This window comes from Gouania willdenowi, chromosome 1 (assembly GCF_900634775.1).
Source record: "Gouania willdenowi chromosome 1, fGouWil2.1, whole genome shotgun sequence".
In the NCBI taxonomy this organism is placed as follows: Eukaryota; Metazoa; Chordata; class Actinopteri; order Blenniiformes; family Gobiesocidae; genus Gouania; species Gouania willdenowi.
This window is the reverse complement of record NC_041044.1, coordinates 44,422,993-44,436,448: the sequence shown is the minus strand read 5'-3', so window position 1 is coordinate 44,436,448 and position 13,456 is coordinate 44,422,993. Positions and strand designations below refer to the sequence as shown.

Below are 13,456 nucleotides of genomic sequence, written 5' to 3'. Positions count from 1 at the left end.
AACAACAATTAATTTATATTATGACTGAAAAATAAACATACATGTATGAAAAACACACAAAATGACACAAAAATGACCAAAACAAGAGCCAAAAATACACATTCACTCCAAAATCACACAAGACGACAACAGAAATATAAAATACGACAGCAGCAAAAACACTCACAACTACAGACAAATGTATAGAATGACTCTAAACACACAAAAATACATAAAAACACTCTAAAAACACACAAAATTACAGATAAATCATGAAGCAAAAATACTTGTCAATAGTGTTTGTGTGTGTGAGAGCACCAGGAGTGTTTGTGTGTGTGAGCGCACCACGAGTGTTTGTGTGTGTGAGCGCACCACGAGTGTTTGTGTGTGTGAGCGCACCAAGAGTGTTTGTGTGTGAGCGCACCACGAGTGTTTGTGTGTGTGAGCGCACTACGAGTGTTTGTGTGTGTGAGCGCACCACGAGTGTTTGTGTGTGTGAGCGCACAAGGGTTTGTGTGTGCGTTCACCACAAGTGTTTGTGTGTGCGCCACAAGTGTTTTTGTGCGTGCAGTGTTTGTGTGTGTGTGCATCACGAGTGTTTGTGTGTGTGCACGCATGAGTGTTTGTGTGCGGGCAAACGAGTGTTTGTGTGCGCACACAAGTGTTATTGTGTGTGCGCACGAGTATTTGTTTGTGTGCGCACACCAGTGTTTGTGTGAGAGACACATTTATTTCAGTTTAATCAGCTTAAGCAAGGTTTAAATGTGCTTTATAGATAAACTGTTTATGAAAAAAATCTGATTAATCGATTAATTTATTGATTGATGAATTGATTATGAAAATAATCATTAATGCAGCTCTCATCCATATCTTAGTTGAACATGTGCTGAGATCAGGAAATGTCTTTCAGCTTGTTTTCAGAGGATGATGAGGCTATGAAACATTAAAATAACGGTGATGCGTCACTTCCTGTCTCTGCTGTGATTGGTGTGTGTGTGTGTGTGTGTGTGTTGTGAGCACACAGCGTGGAATTGGAAATGCAGTCAGCCTCGCGCTGTCCATTACTCACATCACCATTAGCTCGCTAACAGCCATAGAGTTTCTGTGAGAACAAAAGCTAATCCAACCCAGGATTATAACTCAGAGTTAATGTAGCATGGATTACAACCACAGCACAGGGACGCACTGGGAAAATAACAAAGAGTAAAGCTGTGAAGGTGTGCTGTGATATCTGCTGATTTTTTATAAAACAGGGAATGACAACAACTTGGATCAACAGACAAACGTTAACTTTCCAGCAGCTTCACCAGAAACAACTGATCCAGTACAGCCATCTGTGTAGTATTTCTAATATGATCATCCTCACATCTTTGTTTGGTCCCTGGTGCAGCCCCCAAAATAAATACACAAAAAGACTCGAAAAAATACACAAAAATACAAAAAAAATTGTTAAAAAACATCACGATTTCTTGATTGAAAAAGACTTCCATCGTGTGATAAAAGTTAAAGTTGTGAAACCTGAGTTAATATTCTGTAACTTCATTGAGTTTGAGCAGCTAGCATGTGTGCACAGCGAGCGACACAGACACTGCTGGGGGCCATGTTTAGGGCGGGGCCACAGACGCTGCTCTGGGCCGTGTTTAGGGCGGGGTCACATACGCTATGACAGAGGTTTGAGTGTTGTCCACACCTCGGGGCGCTGCTATCTCTGCCCTGATGATTCATTATGTTTGCTGAGGCAACATGAGCCCTGAGCGCCATCCATCGCCCCCCCCCCCCCCCCGGCTGGACATACCGGCGTCAATCAACAGATTAGCATCGAGCGCGCCGTCCCCCGACCCCTGCTCTATTTTTACGAGCGCTCCGAGGGACGACAGCTCTGAGTCTCTGAGGAAGAGAGGAATGCCTGTACTTTCTGTCACATCAAAGTCGCGTACGCGCGGTATGCAGAGCTAGCAAAGCTAGTGGCTGATAACGCAGCGTCTTAGCCTCCTGAGTAAACACTGAGGCTAAATATCGGTGGGATATAGATGGAGCTGTGAGCACACACACACACACACGCACACACACACACACACACACACACACACACACACACACACACACACACACACACACACACACACACAGAGTTCAGGCAACACAGGCAGAGGTCGTCTGAAAACAGAGCAACTCAAGGCAACGCAGAGACAAAAGAGCCCAATTATCGCCGTGTTTACCTTTCTGTCTGTAAAGAACACTGAGACACACTCAGGCAATTTACAAAAAAACTCCACAAACAAAGACAAAAATAGACTAAAATACACAAAAGAACAAAAACACACACAATTAGAGAAAATCACACCAAAAAAAACCCTGTAGTGAATTACCCCCCCCCCCCCCCCCCCAAAAAAAAAAAAGACAACAAAAAACCACTTCAAAAAACATAAAACAACATCAAAAATACTCAACTAGTAGGGATGCACCGAATATTCGGCTGAATATTGGAAAAAACCAGAACCAGCAGCAGCTCCTCCTTTCAGCACACAAACACAGCCAGACTCTCTCCTTTATGCTCTCCGTCGTCCGTCACTGCGTAAAAGTTAGAAACTGTCCATTTCCACAACCAAGTCCGTTGTTAGCGCTGTGAGCCACGAATCCGTAAACATCCCCATCACTTCCTCCTTACACTACACCAGGTCTCACTGCATAGGCTGGTGTAGCATTAGCATGGAGTGCTAACAGCTGATGTGTGTAAACAATGGGTCCGTGGTTCCAAGCAGTGACTCCCAACACGATCGGCAGCAGAAAAAGTAGTGCAGTTTGTATTTACATATATGGTAATAAATTATAATATATATTCTATATTAAACAGCAGTGTTTGTTTTAGCTGTTAGATAGTTGGAGAGGGAGGAGCTCACATTCTAGGAGGCGTGTTAGGTGACGTCACCTGCCAACGTGGGTAAAATCCAACTGTCCCGTTTAAAGCTGACTTTTTATAAAATATGTAATAATAAGGGAGGAAACATAACTTTGTTCGTCTGAATGAGGCTAAATGATGTTTATCACTGTAAATAAACCATTAGAAAGTCATTTATTATCATACCTCACCTTTAATGCACTTTTGTTTTTTTCGTTTTATTTGAAACACTAATATAAATGAAAAACTTTGTTGTGCTTTTTATGAAAAGCAAAGGCTACTGGAATATTGAAAAAATGACAGTAAAAACATGTCTAAAAATGTATTACAGGCTATTTATGCACAATTTAAAATGATAGTGAAAAACTTAACCACATTCGATATTCATTATTCGGTCAAGCGTTTATATTTTATTCAGCTTCGGCCACATTTCGGTGCATCCCCATCAACTAGAGAACAACATACAAAATGACTGAAAAACACAAAAATACATTAAAACTAAAGACTCTAAAAACACACAAAATTAGAGACAAATATTACAAAACGACACACAAAAATACCCTTATAGTGAATCAAAACAACAGTAAAAACACAACTTGAGATGAATTTACAAAAGGACTGCCAAAACACAGAATGACACCAAAAACACACAAAACAACAAAAATACAAAATACGGCAACAGCAGCAAAAACGATCTCAACTAGAAAACAATTTACAAAATAACTCCAAAACACACATTAGAGAAAAATATTATAAAACGACACCAAAAAATACCCGAGAGTGAATTACTCCATAAAAACACAAAACAGCAGCAAACGAACAAAAACACAAAATGAGAGAAAAATATACAAAACATAAACTATTTGATGTGTCCTGTGTTAAAGCTCATTATTCTAAAGCTGACATGATCGATCATGTGACCCTAAGATCAGATACAATCACATGTTTGTGGCCCCGCCCCCCTGACAAAAGTTGCTGATCTGTGACTCATTAAAAAGAGTTGCATTTTTAGGCAGGCTCCACCTCCTTAGCGAGTAGCTCCGCCTCCTTACCAAGTAGCTGCACGCCGCGGGTCAGCCCATAGACGTCGATGAGCGCCCACACGGGCTCGGCCGCTCGCACACCACTGAAGAACAGCATGGGGGCGGAGTCATTGATGCGGTAGAAGACCCGCCCCTTCTTGTCCACCCAGAAGGCAACCACGTTGCCCTCGTTGGCGAACTCCTCCGGCAACGCCTTTGCCCAGAAGCCGCTCTGTGACACCAGGTCGGGGCAGGCATACTTGGGCAGGTTGTCGGGGTTAATCCTGGACGGGTCCTTAGAGGTGAAGCCCAGACGCAGGGCGCCGCTCCAGCAGCATTGCTTCTTAGTGATCTGCACACAGGAAGTGTTTTGTGTATCTACACTGTGTTAGAGGAAACGTCTGGTATCATTTATAAATAAAGTTTATTATTTAATGAACACCTTTGAGCCTCATTGTTGTTTAGTTTCAGATCAAAGTCACTAGATTATGAACAAACTTGTGAACAATGAAAGAACAGGGACTTTTGTATTTTTCACACTGAATATTGATCAGGATCATTTCCAAGTCAAAATGTCATCAACTGTTCCTAATCCCGTTTTCAGATATTTCCTGAAAATGAATCCTTAGTGGCTATAAGCTTTTTAATAAAACATGTGTGAGGAAGGTAAATAATAATGTTATTGTGAGCTTTACCTTGAGGCGGACTTGTTCGTAGAGCGCCACGGGCCTGTTGGTGAAGGTGATGGCGTTACAGAAGCTGGCCTGTCTCTTCGCCACCTTCTGCGTTGCGTCCATGACGATCTGCGAGCCCTTAGAGTTGGGGTGGAAGAGCAGCGGGCTGATGGGGGGCGACGCCCCCACGCCGCCACACTGGACAGGCAGGCAGCGCTTTGGTTTGTGGTGACATCGGTGGGTCGTGGACGGGAACGGGCCGTCGCCGCCACCGCTGAGCGAGTCTGAGAAACGGGAAGATTAACGCGTGTGATGAAGTTACCTGATACTTTATATTCACAACTTTAATAACGTTAATGTGATCATATCTGACCAACATCATCAATAATCATGTCAGCATTAGGATAATGATCAATATGAGCATTAACACAAAAAACAATAATAATGATAATACATTTTATATGTAGTGCACTTTACATTTGATGCCAAACACAGGAACTGTGTTATTTAGTGTATTTATGTTGTATTTTTCTGTCCTTTTATGCATTTGTCTCCTATCAGTCAGTGTGTTTTGAGTCATTTTGTGTCCTTTTCAGTCTTCTCGTGCATTTTGGTTGTTATTTCATGTGTTTGTCTCTTAGTTTTTTTCTTTTGTCACAAAATGTTTTTGGAGTTATTTTTGTGCATTTTTCTGTAATTGCTCAGTCACTTTCTTGTGTTTTTGTGTACTTTTCTGTCATTTTGTGTGTTTTGGAGTAATTTTGTGCATTTTTGTTGTATTTCTCTGTCATTTTCAGTGTTTTTGTTGTCCTTTTGTGTATTTTTCTTTTGTGTGTTTCAGAGTCATTTTTACTTTGGGGGCCACAGAGATGTAGAGTGAGGCCTGCATGTGGCCCCCGTACCGACGGTTGCACACATGTGTGCATCAGGTCAGACTGTTAAATAAATGAAATGTGACTCATTATGCTGTGGTTAGACTGTTTAAAAAGTGAATTGTGGGTAATATTCAGTGTGTAGGGAGTGTACCAGCAGCAGATGTCCTGTACAGACCTGATAACTCCCAGCATGCTTTGTGTTTGCTCTGGCTTTGTGTTTATCAAATAAGAGCCTCTCTGGTTTTACAAGCGCTGGGTGTGTGTGTGTGCGCGTGCTCTTGAATGTGGCCTGGATCTGAGGGTGGCGTGGGGGCTTTTGTGTGGGTGGGGGGGTTGAGTGGCTGAATGTGACACACGTGGTGTGAATACATTAGAGCTGAAGAGGAGCAGCTGCTGCTGGGGGGGAAACAGGTGACGTGAGAGTCCATGTTCCTAAGCAACGGAAAACCCTCTGTTCATCCTCTACCAGCCCTACCTCTCATATATCTATATCTATATACGTACACTACCCGTCAAAAGTTTTAGAACATTTTTCCAGTTATTTATTGAACAGCCAGAGGTTAAAAAAAAGATTTGGTTTCCCAAAACTGAAAAATAATGTACATTTCAGAATGATATAATAGGGCTTTTTCAGGTAACACGTTAATAATTTAAAGATGTTCTGCAGCACTGAAGGTTGAATCAGCTTTGAGAGCTGGTGCTACTCATTCCTACAGGTGTTCCTTCAACTCCCTCTGTCTGCAGAACAGCAGTGTTGGAACACACTGTGGTACCAGACCCCCATGAGCATCAGCTGAACTGTAAATTAGAATTACTTATTTGTTCTATGCTTTCATTTCAGTGACACAATAAACTGAATCATTTTCAGTAAAAACTAGGAAAAGTGTGAGCGGTAGTGTATACAGTATCTACACTACGTTTGCATTAGGAGTGTGACGATATCTTGATATGGCGATATATCACGATATTTTTCCGCACGATCAGTTATCGATATGCTCCCGCTGAGTATTGATTTATTTATTTTTTTGAATTTTTTTTTTTTCTTTGAATTTTCTTTTTTTTCAAAACTTTTTCACTAAAATGTGCAGGTACGTCTTCACAGAAATGTTGTCACTGGTAATAAAGACCCTATTCTTTGTTTACATAAAGCACTATTAGACATACTTGGATAAATAAATAAAATAAATAAATAGTTATGTCTTCCAGAAATATAGCACTGGCTGGAAACAGACACCGAAAGACTAAAATAAGGTCACAAGTCACTCCTAATAACACCAAGATAAAAAAAACCCCAAATTTAAATATGTATGGTAAAATTATCTGTGTTCAAATTAGGGGACGGATCTAGATAAGCATAATGCTTTTTTCCGTCGCCCTTTCCGGCATGAAAAAAAAAAAAAAAAAAAAAAAAAAAAAAAAAAAAAAAAAAAAACAATGATGTGAATTTGCTCTGAATGTCAAATGAATTTCTGTGAATGCAACCATGTCGGAAATGAACTGAATAAATAAATAAAAAATAAAATAAATACATTGGTATGTTGACACTTATTTACAGAAATGTTGCACTAAAATAGTGTCACTGTTCATAGGACACTTTTTATATTTATTGTCTTTCAGAAATATAAAATAAAAATTGTATTTTTTCACATAAACATTTTTTTCTTATGTCATAGATTATCGTAGATTGATTTCTGACCAATATATCGATAATCGGATTATCGTCATATTGTGAAATAATAGTCACCGCGAGCTTTGTATCGCGTATCGTAACGTATCGTGAGGTACCCACCCCTAGATTACATTGAGTATAATCACTTGTTCCTAATCACATTTTGGATAATTCCTGAAAACAAGTCGTGAGACGCAACTTTTGTCACAGGGGGCGGGGCCACAAACGTGATTGTATCTGATCTGAGGGTCACATGATCAACATTCATGTCAGCATTAGATTAACGACCAATCAGAGCATCAACACAGGAAACAGTTTGTTGTTTTTGTGTATTTTTGTTGTCATTTTATGTATTTTAATCGTTTTACATGTGTTTTAGTTTTTTCAGTTGTTGTCCTCACTTTTTTTGTTTTTTTTAAAGTAATGTTGTGTATTTTGGTTGTGTGTTTTTACAGTTATTTTGTGAATTAGTTATTTTGGTAGTTTTGTGTGTTTGTAATCAATTTGTGTTGTGTTGCTCTGTCTATTTTTTTGAGTAATTTTTCTTGTTTTTGTGTATTTTTGTTGCTTTGTTGTTGGTTTTTTTTGGTCGTTTTGTGACTTTGTCACTTTTTTGATTTTTGATTAATTAAATTAATTACTATCTGTCATTTTGTGCATTTTTCTAGTTATTTTGTGTATTTTTGTTGGATTTCATTTTCCTTGCAAATTCTTGAATTAAAATTTGGGGGAAATGGTTGGGTGAACCTGAAATAAAAGAGAATATAAATAAATACATTTATTTTATTTTATTAAATGTGATTTATTTTATTTTAATTTCTTCTACTTTTGCTATGTGTTTTTAATTCTGCACGTATGGAAGGTGTTCAAACTGTGGTACTGTTCCTCTATAGTGAACAGTGAGGCTGGTGTTCCCACAGCTAATAGCTACTTTAGCCCAGTGAGCTAATCCTCTGTTCCTCACGCCTGTGTGCTCTCTCCATGTTGGAGAGTGTGTTTGTGCGTTAGCCGCTAAGTGGTTTACCATGCTAACAGGACGCCTGGGTGATAGAGGACTCCTCAAATATTTGCTCAGTGTTTGAATCCACAAACATCCTCAGAAGATACGACGTAGACACAAAGTGGAAACCACAAAGTCTGCAGGTCAATGATTACAGCTAGTTTCAACGTACTTTAATGTTTGTGTGTTTCTGTTGTTTATTTTTCATTTTGAGCTGAGAAAAAGAAAAAGACTAAAAGAACCTTGTTCACACTGAGGCTAAATATCTGTTGATTCTCCACCTTTACTTTGAAAGTTCTGAAAACATTTGAAGTGAGAAAGTGACCAAGTAGAATATCAACATGTGCTCATTTCATCCATAAAACTCATGTAGACACATTTCATAGATTTTTGGAGACCATCCATTGTGCTACTGACTAAGCTTCTTGTTAACTTCAAAATAAGAGCCCTATTTACAAAAGTCTTAAAAAAAAACTATTGGAAGACAAGAAGAGATGCTTTTATTTTGAAAAGGAATGTTTGGTTTTTAGTACATTCTGCTTGCAATGCATCATGGGACGGTTGAGTATGACTAGTGTGACCACTGTACATACTTAAACAATTTCCCCATTTAGTATACATCCTGGTATTTCTGGTTAGTATGAGTAGTAGGACTGGGCGGTATACCGGTTCATACCGAATATCGGTATATAATTTCGTTTTATTAATTTTTAATATATCGCCGTACCGGTGTATTTGATTACATAACTTTCGGAACGCTGCGCCGCATTTCAGACCCTTTTCAACGTTGCACTTCTAAATAATGTTAGTGTGAGTAGTACGTTAGTGTGAACAGTACGTTAGTGTGAACAGTACGTTAGTGTGAGTAGTACGTTAGTGTGAACAGTACGTTAGTGTGAGTAGTACGTTAGTGTGAGTAGTACGTTTGTGTGAACAGTACGTTAGTGTGAGTAGTACGTTAGTGTGAACAGTACGTTAGTGTGAACAGTACGTTAGAGTGAGTAGTACGTTAGTGTGAGTAGTACGTTAGTGTGAGCAGTACGTTAGTGTGAGTAGTACGTTAGTGTGAACAGTACGTTAGAGTGAGTAGTACGTTAGTTAGAACAGTACGTTAGAGTGAGTAGTACGTTAGTTAGAACAGTACGTTAGTGTGAGCAGTACGTTAGTGTGAGCAGTACGTTAGTGTGAGTAGTACGTTAGTGTGAACAGTACGTTAGAGTGAGTAGTACGTTAGTTAGAACAGTACGTTAGTGTGAGCAGTACGTTAGTGTGAGCAGTACGTTAGTGTGAGTAGTACGTTAGTGTGAACAGTACGTTAGAGTGAGTAGTACGTTAGTGTGAACAGTACGTTAGAGTGAGTAGTACGTTAGTGTGAGTAGTACGTTAGTGTGAACAGTACGTTAGAGTGAGTAGTACGTTAGTGTGAGTAGTACGTTAGTGTGAACAGTACGTTAGTGTGAGTAGTACGTTAGTGTGAACAGTACGTTAGAGTGAGTAGTACGTTAGTGTGAACAGTACGTTAGAGTGAGTAGTACGTTAGTGTGAGCAGTACGTTAGTGTGAGCAGTACGTTAGTGTGAGCAATACGTTAGTGTGAGTAGTACGTTAGTGTGAACAGTACGTTAGAGTGAGTAGTACGTTAGTGTGAACAGTACGTTAGAGTGAGTAGTACGTTAGTGTGAGCAGTACGTTAGTGTGAGCAGTACGTTAGTGTGAGTAGTACGTTAGTGTGAACAGTACGTTAATATGAGTAGTACGTTAATATGAGTAGTACGTTAATATGAGTAGTACGTTAATATGAGTAGTACGTCGGGACGTAAAGATTAATCGTAAAGCAGTTATTAATCAATTCATAGGTGTCACGATATATGTCGATACTCTGAAAATGGCAGTACTTTTTTAAACAGCAGAGGGCGCTATCTATTTATCCATTTCTTGTTTAAACCACATCACTCACACATGACGTGAGCGTCGGCGACAGGCATGGCCAGCACAGCCTAAACGCAGATTTGATTTTTCTTTAAAGATAGATTGTAAATAAACAAATAGATTGTGACACTTCTGCTCCTGTAACTGTTCACCCTTGTTCTTCACTGAGTTCTTTTAACTGTGGCACTCGATTGGAATCAACAAAACTAGGCATGAAATATTTCAGTGGTCGTGACCTTTGACCTGAACCCACAACGTGCGCGCGGCTTATACATCAGGTTCGTCTGTTCATAGATTTTGTTTCTATGTTTACAAATATCTGTATGTACAAATAATGTATTATTCTTCTGCGGGGAGAATTTTTTTAGCCTCACTCGACAATTTGTAAGTTTGTTATTTTAGCCTGGAGAGATTTCTGGTAGTCCTGTTTTCATCTTTATTTATTTAGTGTTTTGTACTTTTTGTAGTTTAGACAATGAACGCTGGGTGTAACGGCCCTGTAGAGGGTTGGCCCAGTGTCCTCCCTACTTTTGTTTAGTTTGGTTAGAGTCTCCAGTCCCATATGTTTTGTTCTGTTGCTACTTTTAATCACTTTTGTTGAAAACCTTTATTTCTATCTGACGTCTGTTTATAGTGTGGCCCCTCAAGCCTTTTGGGTACACATCCTAGAGGGAGCTGTAACACTGTAGTTAGTTCTCTTTGAGTCAAACCGTCAACGTGCACAGAGTGCTGCCGATGAGCCTTTGAGCAACGACACTGGGCTCCTAATGTTGTTTACACAGCACCGTCTGCCTGAGGTCTGATGACAGACTTCCTGTCAGCAGCAGCGTGCACATACTATTACACACACACACACACACACACACCATTTAGACTCAGATGCTCTGTGGCGTGTGTTAGCCAAGTATCCACTAACACGGGCTCAGGTCTGAGGTGTGTGTCACACATACACAGAACGTGTGAAACCCGAGCACAGCGTCTCCACCTGAGGACAGGTGAGCTCAGCCACGCGTCGCTAGGCAACGTGCTGATGGATGTGTCGGCTCTGCACGGATGGATGACGGAGGCGGCGTCACCTTCCACCAGCTTTGTTTCTGTGTTTCACAGAGACACAGAAACAGTGACAACAGCTTTAAGAAGGAAGTGTGTGTGTGTGTGTGTTGAATACTGTAAACCAGTTATCTCTCTAGCTTGGAGAACCTCTAATCTCCTCTAACATCTCCATCAGCAGCAGAAGCTACAGTGTGCGTATGCCCAGAGTCAAATAAAAGCAGATTTCTCAAACTTGTTCTTTTCCTTTTGCAAAATCATATCGACGTCGAGTTGAAAATTTAGTATCGTGACCATTAGGGGTGTAACGAAATAGGTAACCAAACTAGGGCTGTCACTTAACCAGTGCGGAACCTTTCTCATTCAAGGGTTCCCAGTCCACCCATAATACTGATGCACAGGCTACAATAACAAGACGTGAGAATGCCGAGCTGCTCAGCTTTGTTTGCGTTAATTTCAGCTTTTAAAAACATCGGATGGAAAACTAAGGCCTAGTTGTGTTCAAGTAAGAGTTTAAATTATCACTGGAGCTTTGTAGCCTTCACTACCACCTGAATATACTGGCTAGCACCTCAATGCTAAACATGTAGCAGCTAGCACGGACATTAGGACAGTGCAATTTTTAGGTGTGATTAAAAAAAAAGATTAATTAGATCAATTATTTACAGAGCATGATTAATTAATCGCACAGTACAAGACAAAATGCGATACAATATAAGAAATTAGAAAATAACCCAGTTTGACTGTAAAAGTGTGAGACTAGTGTTAGTGTTTTGCTTCACAAATAAAGAATAGAAAGGATATACTTGCTAAGTTTTTGGCAGTTGTAAATAACTAAGGGCGCTATTCTCTCAACGTAATTCAGTCACTACGCGCCTTCATCCCAGTTACGCACTGTGGGTGGAGCGGCCCTGAAATGTGGACGTTCCCACTCAAATCTGGCCTTAGCGTATTCTCCCGTCTGCTTAAGTTCTTTTCCTCTTACGTGCTTCTAAACCTGGAATAAGTGCAGCGCCCCCATAAGGTGAAACATCATATTGCACTAGAAATATGGGCTTAGTTACATTTGAAGCCACACTGACTCATAATATTGCAGAAGAGACTCAGAAAGAATCAATCCAAACTGACACTGGCCACAGTTACATGACGTTTTTTAATTTGGAATTAGTTATTCCGAATTAAATCATTCGGAATTTAAGTGTTCTGTTTCGTGTTTACATGGTAATAGCAATTCCGAATTGAGTTTTACATGGAAAACCGTTTTATTCGCCTTTATTTAATTCCGTTTTAGGTCTGGGGGCTGGGAAGGTTCTGATTGGACAGAGTGGAACGTGACGTATCACGTCTATTGGGAAAAACACACAAGGAAGCTTTTATTGTTAGCCGTAACGCAGACGACCACACATGAGAACTGTTTTCACTTTTATTTTAATTTTAGTTTTGAAGCGTATTACGTATTTACTCCGTCAGGAATGTAAATAGTTAATAAAATCAGGCTTTCCACACAAACAAACGTTAATCTGTCGTTAATATGAGATTTTAACTGTAGCTCAGACAGAAAAATGTGTCCAATCTTCACCCTGCAATAATCTGATCAATAATCTGATCAAATCAACCTGTTACATTGTTTATCAACAAAGGTGTTTTTTATTAAATATAAAAAATATTTAAAAGTGTGCTTTATCAATTTCAATGACATTAACAGGCGTTAAGAAAACTCCATGTTCCATGTTTTCTAGACAGCCCAAAAATATGACATCACGACCCAGACCGCGTTCATTCACACACTACGCGCTTTTGGTTGATTTACGAGCGGTGGGCGTGTCAGGAGCCTGGACCAGAGAATACGCGCAGGATAGAGGCGCGTAACTGCAGGTGCGTAAAAAAGCGCTTAAGTCCAGACGGGAGAATAGAGCCGTAAATTAGACAACAGGTAGGATAGAATAAAAAGATACATAAAAATTAAAAGCATTTAAAAGTCTAACAACGTAGCGCCACCTTTGCTTTATGCATGTGCGCCCACGCGGCCAGGGGATGATGGTTTTGTCGAAAGGAGTAGATTTGCTTTTTCCAATGTATCACTACACACAACCGACTTATAAGTCGACAGAGCATCTGCGTTGTCCGTCATGTTGTAAACACTGAAGCCTCTGAGCCGCTACGGGAAGCAGGAGGGTCAAATGTCATCGCGCTTCTGCTTACTTGGCTTTATTCCGTGAACCTTTGAATTTTATATTGCAGTGTTTTTATTTTGCAAAATTTCATTACATTCCTAATGACAACCCTATAGATAGATCGATACATCAATCGGCTGATGTTAGCAGCCGATTTTTGCATTTTTTTACGTGCATTGGCATCGG

The 13,456-nt window shown here is 39.9% G+C and overlaps 1 protein-coding gene across 2 annotated transcripts in view; it reads right to left on the bottom strand.

Annotated features, from left to right (window-relative positions):
* The window catches only part of neurl1aa (neuralized E3 ubiquitin protein ligase 1Aa), a 34,346-nt gene that overhangs the window by 14,615 nt on the left and 6,275 nt on the right, over positions 1–13,456 (bottom strand). For both annotated transcript variants that reach the window (XM_028449808.1, XM_028449816.1), the window contains exons 2-3: positions 4,596–4,858; positions 3,931–4,252 (exon numbers count right to left, since the gene is read on the bottom strand). In XM_028449808.1, the coding sequence (XP_028305609.1) occupies positions 3,931–4,252; positions 4,596–4,858 (585 nt within the window). The remainder of the gene's footprint in view (positions 1–3,930; positions 4,253–4,595; positions 4,859–13,456) is intronic.